Source organism: Gymnodraco acuticeps, unplaced genomic scaffold (assembly GCF_902827175.1).
Source record: "Gymnodraco acuticeps unplaced genomic scaffold, fGymAcu1.1, whole genome shotgun sequence".
In the NCBI taxonomy this organism is placed as follows: domain Eukaryota; kingdom Metazoa; phylum Chordata; class Actinopteri; order Perciformes; family Bathydraconidae; genus Gymnodraco; species Gymnodraco acuticeps.
Window position 1 is genome coordinate 952,398 of NW_022992040.1, and position 24,083 is coordinate 976,480.

A 24,083-nucleotide genomic window follows, 5' to 3' on the forward strand; every position below is an offset into this window, starting at 1 on the left:
CACGAGATACTAACCCGTTATCCAGATTTTTTTTTTTTCTCTCTCTCTCTTATTTTTTTCTCTGTCCCTAGGGGCTCCGTACAGTAGTACCATACACACAATAGGTTACATTCAACCAAAATATGTTATGGTTTATCATTTTGGAGTAGGCTACCTTTCAATTCTTTGATATTATGCTGTACAATATTTGTTGATAATGTTATTCAAAAGCTTCTCTTAATTAGCTGATATTGGATCTAGTCATGCACTGCTTTGAGCTAAAGGCTAATGTTAGCATGCTAACATGCTTTGAATGACAATGCTATCATGCTTGATTAGCTGGTATAACATTTACCAAGTTCACCAACTTAGTTTAGCATATTAGCATGCTACAGTTGCTTATTAGCACTGAACCAACCAACAAACTAACATTACCATTCATCCTCTTTACTAAATGTTTTAAAACCAACATTAAATAGGTAATAAGGCTCAGTAAACTCTAAACTCTGCAGATATTGTTCGTCTTCATATAATATTTACATCACTTCAAAGAAAGGAAAACAAGTTTACAATCTCAATTTGTTTTTAATGTTTTACATTGAGTAAAGCATGAGTCACAACATGTGAACCAACATTTACCCCATCGATTTCAGAAAATATATATATCTATTTTAACAGTCTATAAAATGTATATTTTATGTCATTACCTATGTGTATGCTTCTTTGGCCTTAATTAACTACGGTGTAATTTGATGCTTATCCAGGTATCCAGATTATCTAGATATTGCTAATGTATGAACAGGTTGTCTGTTATAGCAGATCTTCCTGACCAAATTCCTGAAGCAGATACAATGTGGCCATTAATTCAGAATGTAACAATAATTACTGATGCAGTAGACCTGAATCTAGGTCACCTATACATTTGAGCATCATGTGATGAGCATTCAGTGGTTAAGGCCATACAGAAACTCATTAAATTGATTCAGCATGGTAGAGCACCGCAGCAGTGCTCCACAGCGAGGGCTTTAGATTTACAGTTTATAATGCGCACATTGTACCTTTGTTTTCAATACCAGCATTTACTTTGTTTACCCTGGCAATAGTTTGGGTAAAGATAAAATAACATAAACAAAAGGAACACATAGGAAATCATAGTTAAATCATTACAACCTTCTTTATCCACTCAAAAAACTAAACAAATAATTCTCATATAATTACTTTTTCTTTGCATTTTTTAAAAACATGTTAAAATTGTAAAATGAGGAACAGTTTTTGGAATTTGTTTAAGAAATAATTTGACATTTTGTTTTACTTTCTTGCCAACGGCTAGATGGAAAGATTGATACCATTCTTTCATCTGTACTCTAAATACTGTACAAGGCTACATACAGCAGGCTAGCTTAGCATACAGATTGGAAAACGTGAACAGCGTACCTGGCTCTTTTGTTACCGCTGTATCCCGTTTCCAGTCTTTATGTTAGGCTAAGGTTATCAGCTGCAGTTTAACTTATACAGTGGGAATATTGATCTCATCTAACTCTCAGAAAGAAATCATAAGAAAAAGTACCTCTCCCTTGCCTTTAACATAGGATAAACATCAGTGTTGCATTACGTATGTGTCAATTGCTATAGGAATAGGAATGATATTTTCAAAAACGAGACATAAATAGTCAGGCACAGGATTTTAACTGGAAGTCTGAAATGGACCAACATGAATCTGGTAATAGCATTTTAAAAAGATGAAAAATATCACATTGAAAACCAAATCGACTGGTCCAGAAGGCACCCTATTTATGTAAAGACTCAAAACAATACATTATACAACGAAACAATTATTCTAAATAGTTACCAATGAATAGCTGCACCGTAGACCTAATGGGCATTTCTTTATTCAATTAAATGTAATAAATGTCAATTAATTAAAGTTCTAATTGAATTTATGGGATAAAGCTACAGTAGATTTTAGAGCCCAGTGTTATCATTTTATAACATAGGGAAAGATAAGGAAAATATAGTGTTATTGTGCTCATTTAACCCAACAACTGTCCTCATTGTGTGTTGAACTAGTTTAAATACAAACTTTAGCAAATACACTATGTACACTATGCTTTGGATATGCTTTAGTTAAATGGCAAATATTCGGAATTCGAGAACCTGCTCTGCAAATATACAAGGGAAAGTATGCTGTTACAACCAGTCAATCAAAATGCATTTAGGTGTTAGAATGGGAATAATTTAGGATTATGCAACAGTACAGATAGTGAGATAAAGCAGACACACAATGCTGTAGTTACACATTAAGGGTTGCTGAAACAGAGACGTCATCAAGTGTGATGAAACTTTCAGCTACCAACAGACTCTCTCCAGCCTTCATCTTTGGACCTCTTGTGTGCAAATGAATGTGTGTTTGAATGCTGGTAGCAAGAAAGGGATTTGTTTTGCTTTCAAGTGAATATATCCTCTAGGGTAGGGGAGGCAATATTGTGCAACCATACTACAATACTTTTCTGTATACATTTAATAATTCAATAACATGAGTAGGAACGTGTGCAAACAAGTGGAAAGTCGGTGGATATATATGGCTATGGCGTATTTCATCTCGACTGAGTGCTAAACTATTCTAGATAAGAAGATACCTCCTAGCAGCATAAGCTAACACGCTAAAGTGATAATTAGGTGGCGGTTTCTCAAATGTCAATCCACCCTCAGTTTGTTGTGTTCAGTGGTCTTCGTAGATGGCGTGCCATTTACATGTCCATTGGTCGATAGAAGAGAGCCGTTCTGATGCTCCTTCTTTAGAGAACCACTGTGCTTCTTGTACGTCTTGAAAGAGAGGCACAGGTAACATGTTGTTACACACAAAGATCATCAAAATGTAATAAGGTTAACAGTTTACTCTTTAAAAAATGTATACAGGAACACAAATACTATTATTGTTTACATGGTAAGTTTGTGTGTTTTAAATTAAACGTTCCATCATAGTTCTCTTTGTTAATAAACCCAAAGAGCCTCCTATCAGTAACAGAACTGAAAAACCTATAAACCAACATTGTAATAGTTTATTATTCAGAAGAAAATATAACTCATTAATAATCGGTTCAAAACAGAAAACCAACCTGTATGTAGAAGTTTGAGAAAAGGACAATGAGCACAACCATGTAACTTATTTGGAAGTACAGCCATCCCTTGGGGAAGCCACATGGCCATATGACCGCACACATCGTCTGGGACATGGTTAAAAAGAACTGGATCTGTGGAGGAAACGCAACACACACAGGCCGTCACATATTAAATGAGAAGGTGACACACAGAGAGCCTATGGAAACATATTGACCCGGAGCCTAAAATATATTTTAATGGACAGTGAAAGAGGGTGCGGCAGAAAATAGTCCATGGACACTTTTGACATCCAACGAGAAACATCAGCTCCATGTTGTAAAGTGAATAAATCAACTATCACATGTTTTTACATTTATGATTTTTTAAATGTAAAATAAGGAAATAAACTTCAATTCACTACATTTCAAGTCAAATATTGTTTTGTAATCCAACACATTTATATGGCAGTTGTAGTCACCTGTTATTTTCTATGCTGGGTTAACATTTAAACAAAGTCATTAAAATATTAAATGTACTGTAGCATTCTTCTGCAATGTCTGACTTGTTTAAAAAAAAGAAATATTGAAATGTTTTGCATATTAAACTGTCCAACAATATATATAAAATAATAAAAACTTGTTTAAACTCGACCATCTACAATAGTAAAAGGCTACCTAGACATTAATGCATCAGTAATAATAAGTCTACAATACAATAAAGAGCTTATTCATGTGTAACTACATCATAAGCAATTGAGCTTTCCTTATGTGTATTGTTTACTTAAAAAAGATAATTCAAGTGAACAAGTAAAAGTTATTTCACTGAAGAAACAACAGGAGGACCCACCAGCTGTAACTTTGTGATGTACTTCTTCCACCAAAGGTATGGCCGCATGGCTGGTATGGCTGACAGACCGTAATAAGAATACATCACAACGTGGACAAAGCTGTTTAGGGAGGCACCAAAGTATGCTGCGGAGACACAGAGGAGAGACACAGGACGTTATTCATCTACTGCAGGCAATAAGTGTCAGTAACTATTCAGGAGTGCAATGATCATGGGGAATAACTTACTTTTCATTAGGTCGCTTTGTTTGAAACCATTACTACAAAGTTCATGTTAAATCAATAGAAGCCATTCAAAGTAAAGTAATACAGAAATAATACAGTGAGCGTCTGATGAATAATGAAACATGTTAGATCTGAACAGTTTTTTAAATTAAAATCAATAGTAAAAGGCTCATTGATAAGGAGGTTTTCAGTGGACGATCCAGAACTCCTTGCAGACTGCTGTTTAACACACAGATCTAATAGAGCATTACAAATATGTGTGTGTTGCAGAGCGCAGCAGCATTCAGGTCAATAAGTCTCACTTTAAGGCTGTGTGGCTAAAACAGGCTGTATTCAAGGCAAATGGGTTTAACATTGGAGTACTTGAATTATTTAGATTGCCTGGGGTCCAAACAGTACACGTGGTTACTATAGAGTGATTTGAGTCACTGGAGGGCAAAGTTGTGTTAAAACACTCACAATGGCCGCAGGGTACCCAGTTCATTACGAACCACCAGATATTCAGCATGCTAGCATGGTGGTAGATGTGAAGGAACGTGATCTGGTGGTTATTCTTCCGTAGAATAAAGAAAAAGGTGTCCGTGAACTCGATGAGCTTGGAGAAGTAGTACCACCACAGGACCTTGATGATCTGAAAAGAGACGCAGTGAAAACAAATGGTTAGAAAATTATTTATTATTCCTGAAGCAATCAATACAAGCAGAAGTTTTTCAAAAGTTCCAACCATGCAAGGTGATAAGCAGACGTCTGTCTCCAAGGTCCTGAAAGGTCAGGTAGAATCATCAAGTAATTAAACTATCTGAGGCCGTAACAGAGTCATAACATGTTTTTTTCAATCACAGCAGAACTGCAAAGCCGTGCACTTTTCACTTGGAACCTTGTTTTCACCTTCAGAGCTCAGGAGGGCAGCTGCAGAGAGTCATCATGGTGACATGAGTCGGATTAAATCGACTCCCTGTTTCTGCGGCTTATCCACTGGGATTTAAAGGTATTCACCCAAAGAAATCATAGCTAAGAAAATAAACACATTGTGCTTAATATTAAATATATTTCAGTTGTCCTAGAAAAACTGCTATTTATACATGTACTGCTTTGTTAATAATATCAAGAAACAGAACGGGAAATAAAGGACTTTGTTTTAAAGATGACAATTGAAATTAGCAGCAATAAACATCAAAATGTTTGACAGTGTTAATCGGACTCACCTTATTATCCACTTCCTGTGCACTGTGAGTGTCCTGGCAGTAGAAGTTGTAGCCCCCATGCCAAACGGCCGTAACAAGCTGGAGAAAAAAGCCATTATGATAAATAGATATTTTACCAAATCCCTGAGCACATACAGCACTGCAATGCAATATATAAGTGAAAACATGTTTAATAAGTGTCTTTCCCTTCCCTTAAACTAATAAACGCATAAACAGATAGCAGGTGTGATAACATAATTTAGTCCCACATCTGTTGGTGTCAGGTTGTGGTGACGCAATCAAATTAGATTAAAAGAAAGAAAAAAACACCATTAGATCACCCTGCTACTTATATGTATTTTACGATGTTGATTGGTTCTCAGGTCAATTTACAACATGATGTTATCACAAAGCATTTGATTCATTAATCATTTATGTATCAAAGCATTTTTCACACAGGTAGAGAGACTAGGTGAAGTGCAGATACATGAATTTATATTTGAAATATGAATTCATAACAATCTAATTTTGCATACATGTGCAGTGACCTACAATGTTTGCCTGTACCTGCTTAGCACACCTGTGTTTGTAACACACATTTTCTAGGGTTTTTTATCCAGACCTGACAAAAGCCACCAAATACATTTATAAGTTAATAGAGTAGCACTTACTGTGAAAAGTAAACTATTGTGCATTTGTAAAATCTGTGTAATGCCCCTTTAAAGGTCCCATGTCATGGCCATTTCTCCTGATCATAATTCCATTGTTGAGGTACACTAGAATACAGGGACGTGCACAGACATTTGGAGGGGCTATTGCTCTAAACTGGAAAAAGGGCCTCCCCCTGATAAAAAACACAAGACCTTTTGAAAATTGTAACTTGTTTTTAATGTAAAACAAACCAAACGATTATTACATCAACTAAATTGAACAGTAATTCACATCTCATAACAAAATAAGCTAAGGCGACTACTTGCATTCGGTAACTTGATTTAAAAAATGAAAACAAGGGAAATTGTTTGTTTTGCGGTCCATATCTCATCAAAATATCTAATGTTAGTAACTATTAAAGAGAAAATGGGGACAATTCTGTGCTAATGTAGTTTGACCATTGTAACTGCTATGCAGACATATCGATAAAGGGCATCTAACTAATTACCTTAAATAAACTCACTAATTAATTAAACCAGTTCAATACGCATTATTCGTATTCTTATCATTCTTTATAAGGACAAACGGTATGGTATCTAATTACTTATTTATTTAGTATTCCATAACTTAAAGGGATAGTGGAAATGGAACCTCAAATAGTTTCGTTTTAACTTATATACAAGCATAATTACGTACCAAAACAATCACACCTGATTAAAAATATATAATAATTGCCTTACGCATGTTAGAAGCACTTTATTGCAGCTTCCCCGAAGTTTTTTAGAAACGAAATGTTCGACTCAGCCAAACCGGAAGTGACGAAAACTCAGGAAGACGATACGATAACAAACCATGGCGTCTATGCAGAATGAACGTGGAAGGGCAAATATACCAGACAAAGAAGAAGGATTGTACGAGGTATCCAGTGATGATAGCGAGTCAGAAACATCCTCTCGGCTTTCCTACGAAAATGTCGTTTTAGGAACTGAATCTGAATCCGGTTCAGTAAGCGACGATGGTGACAATATTGAGCCAGACGATGGACCATTACGTCCTTATTTGTTCGAGCCCGAGCCCGAGGTGATGGTTCACAGCATGGGCAATGGCGAGGATGACCAGGACCAGGCGCCAGATGATGCACCCCTACGCACAAATAATCTTGACTGGTAGGTCCCTAAGCATAGCTCACGCATCTTAAGATCACCTGTAGCCTTTACAAATATTAATCATTGTTAACCAGTTAAGGCCGAAGGTCCCCCCAGTGGACCCCTCCCACAGTTTTTTTTCTCTCACATGTCTCAGGGCTTCTTAACATTTATGAAACTATTAATGTTTCATACCCTTTTAAAGGTAAGAAACTCCGCTAACTGACAATAAGAACAATTGTTAGCTAGAAAAAACACAAGAGTAATACCAAGCCTTTGAATTAGCATTGAGCGAAACAATGCTAACTAATGCTAACGCTTTTTTACACACAACACACGGTAGAAATGCCCTTATTACTATCTTAACTGCACAAACAAGATATACGATTTAAAGCTGAGACTCCACAGATTCCACACATGTAATGTCATCACTGTAAGACCTCGAATTCCTGGAGATATCAGCCAGAAAAGAGAAAGTAAACAACATCCGGTTCCAAAAATATTACAATAATTACGTCTTACCTTTTTTGATTTGTGATCAAAAGTTGTGTTCAACGGAATAAAAACGCATCTCAAGGTTAATCCAATGTCGTTGTGTCACGTAGAATGTTTTACTGATAATCAATCATCATATTTATGGCAATATACTCGGTATAAAGTATTGACACATCTATTCACCATAATAAAGGTCGGCTATTCACATGCAAATGCTATTGAATGTCCGCCATTGTTTGTGCCCGTCTTCCTTTGCTCTCGTCATCACCCGAAGATTCCCGACGATTTCCGAAGTATTTCGTTTCATTGAGAGGGCGCAGTAAAATTGAAAATAAAATGAAACTAGGCGCATGAAATAAAAAAAAAGTGTTTATTATGCTTATTTTTAATAAAAATACATAAGTTAAACCCAAAATTCGCGGATTTCCACTATCCCTTTAATAACAGAGATGGTCAAACTAAAGTGGTAGAGACATGGCAGAAATCCTACAATGAAGCGGGACATTGAACTGTTCACCCTTGAGAGGGCGATCAAGAAAAGAGAGCGAGCGGTGCGTTGAGGGAGTTTACAGATGAAAAGACACAGAAAGACAGAAGCACAATAACAACAAGTAGGCTATATTTAGGTGTTTTTTGTAAATAACCGACGTTATCAAGAGGAAGTAAAGTCCCCTGGTTTGTCCCTTATACCCTAACTGCGCCATGAGACAACTCAAAATCAAGTTTCCAAAATCCGACACTGAGGTGGTCTTAACGCACCGGCAGATGACAGCGCTGACAAAGTGTGTTTCCCGCAGCGAGACGCTACAATACTAATTGTGGGTTTATCATGTTGATTCGGCCACAACAGAAAAAAGAAAAACAAACTCTCGCTCTCTCCAGAGGGGCAGGTCAGCCAAAAAGGCCAAACGGGCCGTTGTCCGGGCAACATTAGCCCGTACCTGTGCACGTCCCTGCTAGATTCATATTTTGCAATTTTCCAAACTCACATTGGTTTCTCATACAGCATCTCTGTATAGTATGTGTATTCACTCCTAAACGGCTTGTTGGAGCTCCTGCCCCCCCCCCCCCCCCCCCTCCCTGTGAGCCCACTGTAATCTGATTGGTCAGCTCGCCCACTCTGTTCTGATGAGTCTACCACCGTTATAGCGGAACATCAGTGATTATGTGTTACAATGGCGTTAGCAACCATAAAATGACACCAGTAAGGACAAACAAATGAGGCTGAGGCCATCAGCGAGGCTCCACTAGCACCCGCAACCCCCCACCCCCAAAACGCGGCGCACCTACAGTGTAAGCCTCAGTTTCGCTGCTGAGAGAGTGTCTGTGTGAGGAGCTCCACGGATTGGGTCCATTTGGGTATGGGCACGTCACTGTACCCAGGAAGAAAACAATGGAAAAAGAGAAATCTCCAAAGAGGCGTTCTGGGGCACCATAGACAGGTCTTTTCTGTGTTAGAGTTTTACTCGCTACAGGGTGCACTTTGAGGGTTTGTGACTTTGCAGACCATTACATGCATACAAACCTTCATAACACACAAGGGGATGGGTAATAACCGGAAAAGCATGACATGGGACCTTTAAATAAAAACATATGCAAGTAGATGGCATGCTTAATGCTGATTCACCGGATCAATAATGGATTCACTGTATTTGTCTGCTGCCGTAAAATGCTTCGCTAACTAACTTCAGAGACAAGAAACTGCCACCAGTTAAGAACCAGCTAAATAATGGGTGGGGGGTTTATTTTATCATGTGTGCACAGACATTTGCCACCCTCTTGGTTGACATACCTCCTTCATTGTTTCTACAATCCTACGGCTGCAGGAGTCATTCTTTGAATAAACCAAATTAATCTCTGTCGTTATGTGGCAGAGCCCTGTGCCCTGGAAACTTGACCCTGTACTTTGATTCACATCAGGTGGCATTGATTTTGGACTGCCAAAAGTTCGCCCCATGGCCGGGGCATTGTGCAGAGTACAGGGTCTAATAATGAATCACAAAGCCAAAAGTCCACTGGGGCCTTACGCAATGCAGACAGAAAGACAAGAAGCTTGTTCTGCCTGCGCGATGTGGAGGAGAGTACAGATAGGCCTACTTGAGACTTACACGTCAACAAATGGCTTATTCTGGGTAGGACTTCCTGCTGTTAATGGATACACACCATGAAGGATATGATCACTATGTTAAGTCAAGTTTGGGCTATTGCTCAAACTCATTCAGCAAATTCAGCCCAGACTCTGCCACCTTGCCAAATAAACTGTTTGTTTACATCAGTGCAACAAAATAGGGCTGTGCTGTTGTCTGCGATGGCATATGACGGATTTGATGTTTGAAACAATGAGCCTGTCAGCGTCCAGCTGTGACGCTCTCACTCCCTGAAAGAATTGTCTCTAATGGTAGCTTTCAGTGAGAGATGCCAGGAGAAGCAGGCCTGATTCTAAGGCACCGGCCACACGAGGACGACAACGGTCGTTTGCGTTACTGTTTAGTCATATAGGCCCCGGCCACACGAGGACGAAAACGGCTAAACGCATAGGATTAACGCAAACGCAATCGCAAAAAAGCTTCCGTCCACACGCAATATTCACCGGATAGTGTCTGTCCACACGAGACAGCTCCGTTTAGCTCCAACCGCTGGAGAAGCTGCAGTACATATGCAGGAGCCTGTACGTGGCGCTGTAACTTCCTCCACAAAAGCAGCGAAGAAGCATGGTTGTCATGGTTGCCCTTCTGTTTATTCTCCGCGGTGGGGGCCGAGGGAACCGGGCAGAGTTTTTCGCCAGTCAACGTGAATTAAAGTTTAAATCTTCCGACAAAATTATAAAAGTGCCGGTCAAAGGTCTTCTTTGTTATTTATTGAGCTTTAAAACAAATGAATAACGACACTATATAATATAATAATAAAATACATGGAGCCTCTCTTTTTCCTCCCTCTCTTCGGACAGCGCCAGTGTCTGTTTCATGCAGCAGCTGATCCAGTAATGAGTGACCCGGCCGACAGTAAAAATAAACATATTAATAACTAGTTTAGGTAGTTTGAGAGGTGTCTACGTCCTGTCAGATTAGACTTCACTCGCGTTTATGTCCATATCGAGAGAAAGATAAATAATCTGAATTCAGTGTGCAGTTTACTTTGACACGGGGGTGAGCAGCAGAGGTGGGGAGGCGGGGCTATTGCCTCATCATTATCAGAAAATGATCTTATAGGCAGGGCCGCCTTAATGCACGGGCTGACCTGGGCTGAAGCCCAGGGGCCTATGGAGATCAGGGGCCTATCATGAGCCAATAAACTTTTTTTATTTCGGATGTTTTTTCGAAATTTTTTTTAAATAAACAAAGTCTTGGCTTTCAGAATATGAAACTTTTATTTCCAAAATCACACGATAAATACATTTTTGAAGCTTGTAAAGGGAAGAAGACAGCTCTCCCTCGCCACTATGCTGTTCTGCTGTTCCCCTCCCTCCGCTGAAATTATGAATGTAAGGCGTATAGTAATCATAAATAACACGGCAGGGTCCGTGACCAGTAGCGTAGGCAGAAATGTACTTTAGGGTGGGCCTGTAAAAAATAGGGTGGGCCAGATTTTTCTTCTGCGCATCAGAAGCTAACAACAATCCCCGCCGGTACCGGTGGCAGATTACTTTTAGAATACTTTCTTTTTCCATAACAGATGGGTATGTTTTGGTGAACAGGAGACACGCATTTTAATGTTTTAATGGCTTATCAAGAGCACAAACACAACATCTTGGTGTCATTCTGAACAGCTCTCTCATCTTGCACCCCACATAAAAAACATCACCCGGACTGCATTCTTTGTACTGTCTTAAAACCTTTCCTTAGAATATGTTGTGAATTGTAAGGTGTCCTTGGGTGCTTTGAAAGGCGCCCCTAAATATAATGAATTATCATTATTATTATTATTATTATCTGAAACAATGTAATAACTTTTAAAACTGTTTCCAGTCACTTGCCCCATGCATTCAGCAGCAGCAGGCCATTCACTTTGATTTCATCCCGTTATAAATGTCATCATTTCGACAATAAAGAAATGCTACATAAACGTTATCTTGCACATTTGTATCTAACCATCTCCGTTTCTAACTTTCATTATATTTTAAAAGAGATCTCTCTTTCTCATCTGCGTGCGGGGGCGGGGCCTCACAGACACGCTGCATCTCTCTCTCGCTCACAGACATGCTGCAGCGCTGTGCAGTGTGCACACAGTTCTGCCCAGGCCCGGCGCCACAAGGGGGCAAAAGGGGGCATTGCCCCCTCAGTTGTATTCTTTGCCCCCTCACTTTGAGCATCATTCATCCATCGAAAAGTAAAATAAATGTCACAATTATTAAATAACTTAAAATAATTATTTCCCCCAACACACGTTACTATGTTTAGATCAGATATGTGGGCAGGCAGCATGGGCGGCGCCAGGATTTTTTTGCTGCAGTAGCTTAGCAGTTGCTATATGACAGCACGGCGTTGCTAGTTAATTTTCAAAATAAATAAACAAACAATACCAGTGGGCCAAGCAAGAGCCTGTTCATATTGTAGCTATTCAAAATCACAGATCACGAGCCTTCAACGTCAAAAATGTTCTCTTTATTTTCTGGTAGGCCTATTGACGGCCACAGCCACACCTTACAGAACCAATCAATAACACTCATTATGACTTTTCCCCACACTCGAACACAACTCCTACCGTCTCATACTCCCTCCACACACACCGGAAAACGCACACACACACACCTGGAAGGGGCGGTCTCTCACTAACTCCCACAAACAACATTGCCTAAATAACTTTACAAATGTACTAAACTGTGCACATCTGATAACTGACATAACTATTAACTTGGACACGCTACAATAATATCATTAATATTTACATTAAAACATTCCTTTGACACTTATAACATTACTTTGCAAGGTAAGCACAACCAACATAAATTGGTAAAAGCAACATTTGAACACTGTTTCTGTGCTCCTACAATATTTGTGTATAATAGGCGTGTGGTGCAGTGGGTTGGGTGTTGGTGTTCGGATCAAGGGGTCACAGGTTCAAACCCCACTGCAGTCAGCATGTCGTTGTGTCCCTCGGCGAAACACTTCATCCCAAATTGCTCCTGTGGGGATTTCCCACAGTATTGAGTATGTAAGTCGCTTTGGATAAAAGTGACATGTAATGTAATACCATTACACCCTAAGCATACAAGTACACAATCACGATCGTTCACTGTTTCAACTGGCATGCTGTGGCATTTAACCACACCGCAAACAGACAGACACTGATGTCCGGCTCCGTTGGAGATCGCGGTCATTTACACTGACTAGCGACTTGTGAGAAATCTTTCCATTTTCGATCTGTGTTCACATACTGAGAATTATAACAACATTAGCCAAGTAACAGTTCACGCTTTAACTTACAACGACCCCTGATAGATCTCGCGAGAATGTGTATAAATATATATAGATGCATTTTCATAACAAAACAATGGGGTTGCTAAGCCGTTGCTAGGCCAATTGTTGGAGTTGCTATAGCAATTACATTTCCATGCAGCTCTCTGGTTGGTCTGGTGGTGTCTTGCCTTTGAATTCACTGAACACGGGAAATTACAATCCTGCCGTCAGTCCTGCCGTCCTCTCTAGTGTCATGATGAGGTTCAGGTAAAGCACGGTTAATGTATTATATATGATTGACTCAATAATATAATACATGACTTTGAGAGTAGGCAATCTAGGCATATTAACACAATTAATTAAACACACTTATCACGGCGACGGTGTACTGAGATTATTATTATTTTTTCATTTTTTTGCTAGGGGGGGCCTTAGTGGCTGCGGGGCCCTAAGCGGCTGCTTATGTCGCTTAATGGGTCGGGCCGGCTCTGACCGTATCGGGACAATGAGCGACATCTAGTGACGGATTTTGGAACATTGATCTGATTTGTCTCATGGCAGTTAGAGACAAACCAGGGGACTGTCCATTTGGTGTAGTATTTGATCTAATATTACATTTGGTTTATATATTAGTCACTTTGTTATGAAATGCCAGGTTTTAGGCCTTGATTTGAACATTCAATCCTGGAAATAAAAAATCCCCAGATTATTTGTTTTTTAATCCTGATATAGAGTAGATAGTAAATCTGATAAGAAGACGAGTTAAGGGATAGAGGAGAAACGGTTATGGTATAATTACAGAGCCTGTAAATTTATACATTGAGGAAATCAATGTTAGTCTGTTAACCAAAGTGCAGCCATCTGATAATGTACTATCTATCGTTAAAGATCAGAGGAAAAGAACAGAATGAGAGGGGTCAATCCAGAATAGCAGTGAGAAGGAAAAACGCTTGGTGTGTCAATTCATTACATTGCCAGGATTTTTCGTTGTTGTGAAAAAAAAATCGCCCCCTCGTATTTTTTATCAGCCCCCTCAGTCATTTCGTCCTGGAGCCGGGCCTGGTTCTGCCAGCAATGAATATTACATTTTCTGAGGAAACTTTTCCACCAATAATTCCAATAAGTATTCCAAAATGTATTCACTTCAGGTTTACGAAAGTGTAATCAGATTACTCATTTTTCAAATGTAACGCCAGCTGAATACACTTGATTTTTGTATTCTGATTACGTAACGCCGTTACATGTATTCCGTTACAACCCAACCCTGTGTATATCTCTCCGGACTGTCCACCAGCAAATGAAAAACACCCACCTCTCCACCTTTTCCAAGGGACGAGGGAACCGTGCAGCAGAATTTCCGTTAACATTGTTTTTCTTCTGACAGCCCAACAGCAGGAGAGGTGGGGAGAGGGAGAGGTGGGGAGAGGGAGGCGGGGCTATTTCATCGTTATCAGAAAATGATCGTATAGATTGCTGCTAGATGAGGGCAGTGGGGGCTCTTCTTGGAGTCTGGCTTTTTTTTTTAAATCAAAGTTCATTAGTGAACTTTGAGCCATCATTTATTTTTCAGGCAGCTCTCTGCCTCTCTCACGTTATTATGGCGCGCGCCGGAACCAACAATCAGTTTTTACTGTAAATGAGTTCGGTTCAGAGGATAAAACACATACAACATTAATTAAACTCGATATTTGTTCACTTGAATTTCACTTTGAATTCTTGGATATTCTCAATGGGTGAATACTTTTTTTTATAATAATAATAATAAAGTAATTAAAAAAAATAAAAAACATTTTTTTTTTTTAAATGACACCGAAGCTTTCTCAGGGTGGGCCAATGAGTAAACTGGGTGGGCCTGGGCCCACCCTGGCCCTATGGTGGCTACGCCACTGTCCGTGACAGTTTGTTTTCATCTGGTTTTCAAATAAACAAAGTCTTGGCTTTCAGAATATTAAACTTGTTTCGGCAAATTCAGATGATAAATACAACTTTGAAGCTTCGGCATAATACTAACAGCAGGCATGACAACAGCCGGTGTTTCTCGTGAGTGTTTTCCCCGGGAAACAAACACAATACACACAAACACAAAAATACACAAACACACACACATATACACACACACACACACACACACACACTTGTGAGCTTCCCCCAGACCAGTAATCCAAACGAAAATATCTTCCCTCCGTAGTATTTTGATCATTTGCTCCGCTAATCAATCAGATCGATGGATTCCAGAGATTTTTCTCAAAAATGATGACTCCGAAACAGTCAGTGGGCACCACTTAACAGCCAATCAGAATGAGAATATGTTTCACATGTGATGTATTGAAATTGCGAGTGATTGAGTGACAGATGAAGGTTGTTTAGGAGAAAAAGTTTGAGAAGAAAAAGTTTGAGAGTGGCGCTCGGAAAAGGAAATTGTTGAGGGAAAAGTAGTTTTGAGACAAGCAGCTATTACAAAAAATGCTGAAGTTTACAGGTTGTTTTAAACCTGTAGGCCAGGATGAGGAGGAAGGACAGATGAGTTATGTACCGAGCGGCAGCGGTGCCAGCCGCGGGGCCTCGGAGCCAAGTAGGCCGTCTGCTTCTGATAGCGATGGAGTAGCGGGAGAGGAAAAACAGACAAGAGGGATGATGGAGGAGATGGAGAGGACGACGAGGACTTGCTACGTGGAGGGAAGCCAACGGCAACCGGACAGATACATGAGGGAGGCCCGATACGTCACTCATCTGGAGGAGAGGACCAGGCGCGCGTGGCAGAGTGGAGAAGTGCGATCACAGAGCCTGCCGAGGCTATAAAGGACTTTGAATTGTTGTTTAAATAGGGGGCCAAAACCAAAAACTACAAAACCAAAAAAAAAAAAAAGCCCCAGGGCCTGATGGCAGGTTAAGGTGGGCTTGCGTATAGGGCGTACACACGGAGCCGTTTGACCCCCCAGAGCGTTGCGTATACCGTTCTATCCACCTTGGGACCCGTTATCGTTTCCGCAGTCGTTTAGTGCCGTATTCAGTCGTCCTCGTTTGGCCTATATGACACTAAACAGTAACGCAAACGACCGTTTTCGTCCTCGTGTGGCCGGGGCCATAGGCTATAGACCGTTCGGCCACACGAGGACGACCGAATACGGCACAAAACGACTGCGGAAACGATAACGGGTCCCAAGGTGGATAGAACGGCATACGCAACGCTCTGGGGGGTCCAACGGCTCCGTGTGTACGCCCTATATGATCATTTTCTGATAATGATGAGGCAATAGCCCCGCCTCTCCCCACCTCTGCTGCTCACCCGCGTCAAAGTAAACTGCACACTGAATTCAGATTATTTATCTTTCTCTCGATATGGACATAAACGCGAGTGAAGTCTAATCTGACAGGACGGAGACACCTCTCAAACTACCTAAACTAGTTATAAATATGTTTATTTTTACTGTCGGCCGGGTCACTCATTACTGGATCAGCTGCTGCATGAGACAGACACTGACGCTGTCCGAAGAGAAGGTGGAAAAAGAGAGGCTCCGTGTATATTATTATTATATTATATAGATTCGTTATTCATTTGTTTTAAAGCTCAATAAATAACAAAGAAGACCTTTGACCGGCACTTTTATAATTTTGTCGGAAGATTTAAACTTTAATACACGTTGACTGGCGAAAAACTCTGCCCGGTTCCCTCGGCCCCCACCGCGGAGAATAAACAGAAGGGCAACCATGACAACCATGCTTCTTCGCTGCTTTTGTGGAGGAAGTTACAGCGCCACGTACAGGCTCCTGCATATGTACTGCAGCTTCTCCAGCGGTTGGAGCTAAACGGAGCTGTCTCGTGTGGACAGAAACTTTCCGGTGTCTATTTTGTGTGGACGGAAGGCTTTTTGCGATTGCGTTTGCGTTTGCGTTAATCCTATGCGTTTAGCCGTTTTCGTCCTCGTGTGGCCGGGGCCTAAGAAGAGTCAAGTGTTAAAGAAATAGACATAGATTTTAGGGGAGAATGCATATTTCTTGCTGAGAGTTACATGAGGAGATCTCATATCTGTCTGCTAAATATAAAGATGCATCTATTAGCTTAGCTAAGCAAGAACAAAAACTGTTTGGTAGCGTGAGTGTGCAAGATATATTGTAAAGCTTTAGAGGTGTTGGAATAAATACTTTGTTATCTTTGGACAGAGCCAGGCTAGCAGTCATGACTTTAGCTTAATGTTTAAAGGAACAGTTTTGGAAAAACTCTTTTGGCCTAGGCCCTACTGTCTTTACACGAAGCGATACCACTTAGGCTACATGTCTGTACGCTACACATCAAGCTGTAGCCAGAAGCGGTTAAGCTTAACACAAAGATGCAATGCAAACATCAAAGTGTAAAAGTAGCAAATTGCTGGTTTATTTTGATTTTTTAGGCTAAGGTAAGCTAAGGTAGCTTCAAAATTACCAGAAAGCAGAGATTGGTAATGGTCTAATTCAATGTCACCCTTGATAAAACGGTCTAGCAAAGAATTAGAGGCACATCAAACGCATCTAGTTGTTTTTACATTCTGTTTTTGAACTAAATACGATTAAAGCTAGTAACATTTCCTCTACCCTAGAGTTAATGCTAAGCTTAGCTAACCAGCTCATGGCTGTTGTTTCATATTTAAGTGGTAGCCTATTAGTCTTAATTCTGTCTAAGAAGCAAAGTATTTATTTAATTAAACATTCATATATTTCTGGTAATATTCACGCACTAGAATTTGAGTGAGGCTCAGATATAGGTCAGTTTGTTTTCGTAATATGTCCTTAGTGTGACACTGCAGTGATTGCTTCGGCCTACTTCAGCACATCTCTCTATGCCGCTCTCTATGTTTACCTCGTAGAACATGTAGAAGGACAAGAGTGTGAGGCCCAGATTGTAGAGCACCAGGAGGCCTCTGCTGGAGTATGGCTGCCTGTGCTTCATGTACTTGGGCCCCATCCACACGATCAGGAGGTACATGACTGTGAGGGCAAAGGTTGGTGGGTAGTTGTCGAGCAGCAGCCATCCTTGCACCCGCTGATCTGAAATATGAAGATTGAGAGGCCAGTTTTCACCCTTGATAAGTTCCTCATTGGCAACAGCAGATGAAGTTCAAATAAGAAAAGCAGCAGCAGTGCACTGTGGAATGTTTGCTCAAAACCTAGAATGGTTACCAGCCAGAAGGTAAAGAGTTGAACAGCATGTAATGAACGCCTGGGATCAAGAGTTTTAGGTAACACCTCATTCAAGTGTATGACTTTGCTGAGATTTTGCGATAAACATATCGTATGCAACATGTTGGTGGACAACACATTCAAGACAACAGCAAAACAAGTCAAATTAAGGCAAAAGAGGACTTACCTCTGGGACCCATCCATGACTCTAAGTAAGTGTTCAGTTTATGATTAAAGGTCTCCATTTGTCACCTAAAAACAAAATGAAAAGCAAAATAATGATTTAAAGCAGCATGAATATGGTATGATATCATGTCAAGTTGATATAGCGATGTGTTAACAAACACTAGCCTATTTACGCATACAGTCCAACGCGAGTATTTATTTGGAGTCTTTTTATTATCCAAGCGATGAATGTAAATAAACAGAATATGGAATCATTTTCAGCTTTATAGAATGACTGAAAATGTCTAATTATTTGCTTTAACAATTGAACATTGAAGACTTTCTGACATATCACTGCATATAAAATTTGAGTTATGTCCATTCTAATGTTGTTTAACATAAATGTGTTTTCTTTCTCATTTAAAATAATACACTAAAGCAGTCAGATTTGGAAACAATTTTTCTCCTTGATGCATCAAATACCACCAATGGGTTTGGAATTTAGCTGAAGTTATAGGTTGCTAGATGTTCCTTTTGACTCATAATCTGAAACAAATGTGATTCCCCAGTGCATTTTTTAGCCTGAAAGGAGCAACAGTTAAATGAATGTTTGTGCACCATGTCTGTCCGCCTCACGCTCTCTACAACGTCCCATGTCCCACAAACTAATTCTTCACATCTTGTGGTTTCAAATAACGGAACAAGGAGGCCACTTCTGTAAAACAAGAAGCCAGCTGCCAGGTGGGGATAATTACATCATCAATGTACACTTAGAGATGTTGTACAGTGATTCTTCGAGTTGTTGAAGGTAATGAAATGTTTTCCGTGTATTAATCACACAATGTTGTCCAGCCCAGGCAGTGTTACTACATTTGACAAAACGTGTCTAAATCTTAGTGCAGTTTTAGAAAAGGTATAGTATTTTCTGTAAGAGTACTTTTTCCATAATCAGTATATTTAATATACAATGTAGTATTCGATTCCACCACCATGCAGGTGACAGTCAGGTGACCCCTGTGATATTAAGCATAAGCCCTTCACCCGACTGTATGAATGTCTGCTGGATGTTCACCGCTGGATAATTTGTTCTCACTCAAAGAAGTTTTAAGTTATTATTTGTTCGTCAACTGTTCAAATGTGTTTTTTAAACTGTTAAAAGATTCAAGATTCTCAAGATTCATGTTTAAACAATAGAGGAACTCACTTCCTTTAAATTAGGGAGTGGACATTTTCCTTTGCGAAGAAGAGATCTCATGTAAAGTTATGAAAGGATCATTTACACTGCCAATCAAAGACACGACCAATCCCTGCTGCTGATTTTCTCGCTGTAAACCTGTAACCATCAGGCAATTCATTATCATCCCAGAAGTATTTGCACTTCATTTCATTTTCACTTCAGGCATTGCACAGTTGCCTCCTTACAACCACAGAAATTCTTCATTCCAAGTTACACATTTAATTTAGTAGTAACATCTCAGTCTGCTGCACCACCGGAGAGTTTCTACAGCTGCGTCTGCTGCTTGAAAACATGGACTACATTCTGTATGATCTATCTTACTGATGTCATGCTTCCTTCTGCAGTTATGAGATATATTGACTCTTATGTGACCGAGGGCCATATGCAATTCTGCATTGGTATGTTCCTCCAGTATCTCTTGAACAAAATCTAAAATATCTAATCAACAAATCTGATTTTGAATGCAGTTGGGTACAATCATTTCACTTCAGTCAGATTGTATGAGGGGAAGATAAAAAACATATTAACAAAATGCCTACTTCACAGACAGAAATGCGAGTCCATCTATCAAATGTTGCTTAAGCATCTCAATTCAATCTGTGGCTTTTACATAAAGTAATATGATATTATAATATGACTAACATAACTGAATGGGCACAGCAGTGACTTGTTTACATGCATTTAATACATTTACTTCAACCCATCCGAAGAATAATTGTTTGCTGTATATTTTAATCATCTGAATTGCACAATAGCTCAAAATTAACAATACTTTTACATGGTATTTTCTGAAACAAATGACTTGTAAACATTGTGGAATATATGTCCCAATTAAAATTAGAATTGTATGTCCAGATATAGAGTTTAATCATATAATGCACTGCTGCCCAGTCAACAAATCGCATACAAAAAACGGTCAAAGTCTGGTCAGAATCAGAACAGTAATATCCGTGCTCTGATTATAAGAGATGCATTAGGCTGCACCAAAACATGATAATCTGCCAGGCCTTAATCAGAGCGCGCTGAGCCACAACAGAGAGCATGTTAGCAGGCTGTGCAAGCTACATGCTGGAGCTATGTAAAATACGTCTGAACAATCAGAGAAACACTAATGCATCATCTGGATTTTGGTCAAAACAAATTGTTTCATCACTGCAGCTCATAATGATTTAATCCAACAGTCAATGTAAAAGTCAGCAAATCAATTAGCGGGACTATCATTCATCCTCAGGTGATGATTTACATGTTTGTGTTTATAAATGGACTGGATTAAACAAAACCAGTTCATTTACCAGTTTATAAGAAACAGTTTCACAGTTTATTTGTAAATACATTTGACTCTATTGAGATTGATATATCCTGATATAAAATAAACAGTAGATATATGGTAATGTTATGTGTATTTATTTCTCATGTCCTGAGCCCTGAATATAGATAGACAGACAGACAGATAGACAGACAGACAGATAGACAGACAGACAGACAGACAGACAGATAGATAGATAGATAGATAGATAGATAGATAGATAGATAGATAGATAGATAGATAGATAGAAAAACAACAGGACCATAATCAAACTCTAAATACATATAATTACAGTGCCTGAGTGTAGTCTATACTGTAGTATAGCATATTTGAATGGCTCTCTAGAAGTTTCCTGAAACAAAATTGCAAGCCAGCCCTAAAACAGCCACAAAAGCAACACTAAAAAGTATATAAAGTCTAATAATGTAACAATATATTATGCTGCAGCATTCGGCTGCTTGAGTCTTATAGTATTTTGACAATATGATGCAGTTTAGCAAATGCATGACAAAAAACATTGCAATTTAGTGTAAATTATTCGTCATACCGCTGATTTACCCTAGAATACTGTATCATTTCCCATCCATTCCATCACAAAACTACACTCTGTACTCCTGCTCGGGGTAAAGCAGCAGCCCGTAAAGTAAAGATGTGACAGCAGTTATCTCATTACATCATGCTCTAATTTGATAACTTCCACAGAGGAATCAATTAAAAAAACACTTATCGCATCCTGTCGATCGCATCCAGGATAGAGGTCACCGCTTCAGCATCACTCAAACACATCGCAACATAATTATTTTCCTTTAAAAAAAAAAAAATATTATTTTTAGAAAGCCTCACCATAAAGTCACCACCCGGTCGCTGCGAATGTGGAGTGTGGATGTGGAGAGGCAGCTGTGTGCCGCGGACAGCCTACCTTCAGAGGCGGGGGGGGGGGGGGAGAGAGAGAGAGAGAGAGAGAGAGAGAGAGAGAGAGAGAGAGAGAGAGAGAGAGAGAGAGACGAGAGAGAGAGAGAGAGACGCAGAGAGAGGAGAAGATGAGATGAGAGAGAGAGAGAGAGAGAGAGAGAGAGAGAGAGAGAGAGAGAGCGAGAGAGAGAGAGGAGAGAGACGAGAGAGAGAGAGAGAGCGAGCGAGAGAGAGAGAGAGAGAGCGAGTGCAAGCACAATGAGCCGCCTGTCGCTCAGCGGAAAATAAGGGGAGGACCGAGCAGCCTGGCCCGGTGCCTGCAGGAGCCACAGCCCGGAGCCACAGACCGGAGGCGACCCGGAGTGCTGCAGCCACACCGAGCCAGAAGGATGACATTAAAGCTGTTTAAGTAGATAGTAGGAAATAGGCTTCTTGTCAATTATTAACGAGGGATGTGAGTACTGTAAAAGGGCTGCTGCAAAGGGTCAATTATAACATTTCTTTTTAATACTATGACATATTTGTATTTACCTGAGTATTTTTCATTTAATGCTAATTTACACTCGTACTCTGCACCCATTGTACTTTTTATTCTACTACATTTATTTTAACACTCAAAATTACTTTGTATATATTCAAAAAAAGATATGATAATCTGGTATAATGCAGTAGCCTACTGTACTACTAATCTACACAGTATTTAAGTTTACAATTGTATCTGAATTTGGTCCACATTGATAAACTACATTACTAAAATGCTCTTATATGTATAAAAACAGGATCAATAAAAATCACGTGAAAAGATCCATTCTGCATAAGTAGTTTTTACTTTTTGTACATTAAGTATATTTTGATAATAATACTTTTGTACTTTTACTTAAGTCACATTTTGAAATCACGACTTTTACTTGTAATGGAGTATTTTAAGACCATAGTATTTCTACTTTTATGTGAGTAAAGGATCTGAGTACTCCTTCCAACACTGCATCTAAGAGTGTAGTTGCAGATTGCAACCAACTGAACATCCACTCACCTCCCCCTTCTCCAGGCATGTAGACAACCTGGGGCCAAGAAAAATAACTAAAATATGTAGTTAAAGTAGTACATTTCACTAAAGTTATTGTCCTCTTCTTCCTTTATTGAGACAGTTAGGGGACACCTGATATCACTTTCCCACTCATAAACTTCATCAATGGATTCAACCCAGAATCATTACAGAATATTGATTGCATGGAATTGCCCTTTGAATCAAACACTAAAAAGTTTGAGCCGGAAAATAAAAAGAGTAAGCTGTAAGACAATAAATAATAAAAGGATAATTCTATGGGTTACATACTACATAGTTTTACATCATGGATATGATTTGTATGATAACATTGACAAGTAGAGCAACCTCAGTTTGATTAATCTTGTTGAAAGAGGGTTATGGTTACAAGACCCTGATGATTAACTCAGAGGTGTGTTTGGATAACAACATTTCACTCAAAGTTATGTTGCAGACTTTGTGTAACTCTGAAGGCATATGTTTCTAATGGTCTACCATGACTGACTTTCTTTGTTTAAAAAATAGTAAAACATTCAGTGTACATACAGCATCAGCACATTGACATTATGAACTGTCCTGGAAAAGGCACAGGTGTAAATAATGAAATGTATTATAATTAAAATGCTTCAGTTTTAGAGTCCTTGTATTGTGCATGCTGTATCACTGTCACTAGCTTACACAGTCAAATAGAACAGAGCCATTATTGTTATTAGTAACACCTGTGCTTTCTATTACAGGTCAAAATATTGCTGGGAAAAACGGCCTGTTTCTCCCTCAGGATTAGTGGGGACAGATGGCTGTTCTAACATTCACTGACCTGCTGCATATTAAAACAAATCACATTAAACCTCACGTATCGATTCTCTGTAATGTTTTTTCTTTGCATTTGTGAGCTTTACAACAAACTACTACATGGCTGTTCTCTAGTCACTATATTCTTCTAATATGCCTTCATTTTGCGTGTGCTTTAACTTGTCTGTTTCTTGTCTCTCGGCAGGATGTACTATCCATAATCATTATCTGGTCCACAAGGTCAAACTGATGCTCTCATTTCCCCCTGCAGCTCAGTATTATGTAAAGCTGTGATTCTTTAGCACCACCTTGTGGATAATAGTGTTCAGGTATTGGCTGTTAGATATAACAAAAATGAAATGCACTGGTATACTTATGTAGTATTTACATTTTTTTCCAAAAGAGGCTCTTCATTCTAAATGGTCAATGAAAGGGCCTGGATTTTCTAGATTG

General features: G+C 39.4%; 1 protein-coding gene across 1 annotated transcript; it reads right to left on the reverse strand.

Annotated features, from left to right (window-relative positions):
• Window positions 1–627: 627 nt before the first annotated feature.
• Window positions 628–21,748, reverse strand: elovl5 (ELOVL fatty acid elongase 5). The gene is made up of 8 exons (XM_034201849.1): window positions 21,725–21,748; window positions 18,361–18,425; window positions 17,854–18,041; window positions 5,354–5,431; window positions 4,608–4,779; window positions 3,925–4,049; window positions 3,096–3,230; window positions 628–2,802 (listed from the first exon to the last, which is right to left on the reverse strand). Exons 2-8 carry the CDS (start codon window positions 18,416–18,418, stop codon window positions 2,674–2,676), a joined length of 885 nt encoding a protein of 294 aa, XP_034057740.1. The 5' UTR covers window positions 18,419–18,425; window positions 21,725–21,748; the 3' UTR covers window positions 628–2,673.
• Window positions 21,749–24,083: the final 2,335 nt, after the last annotated feature.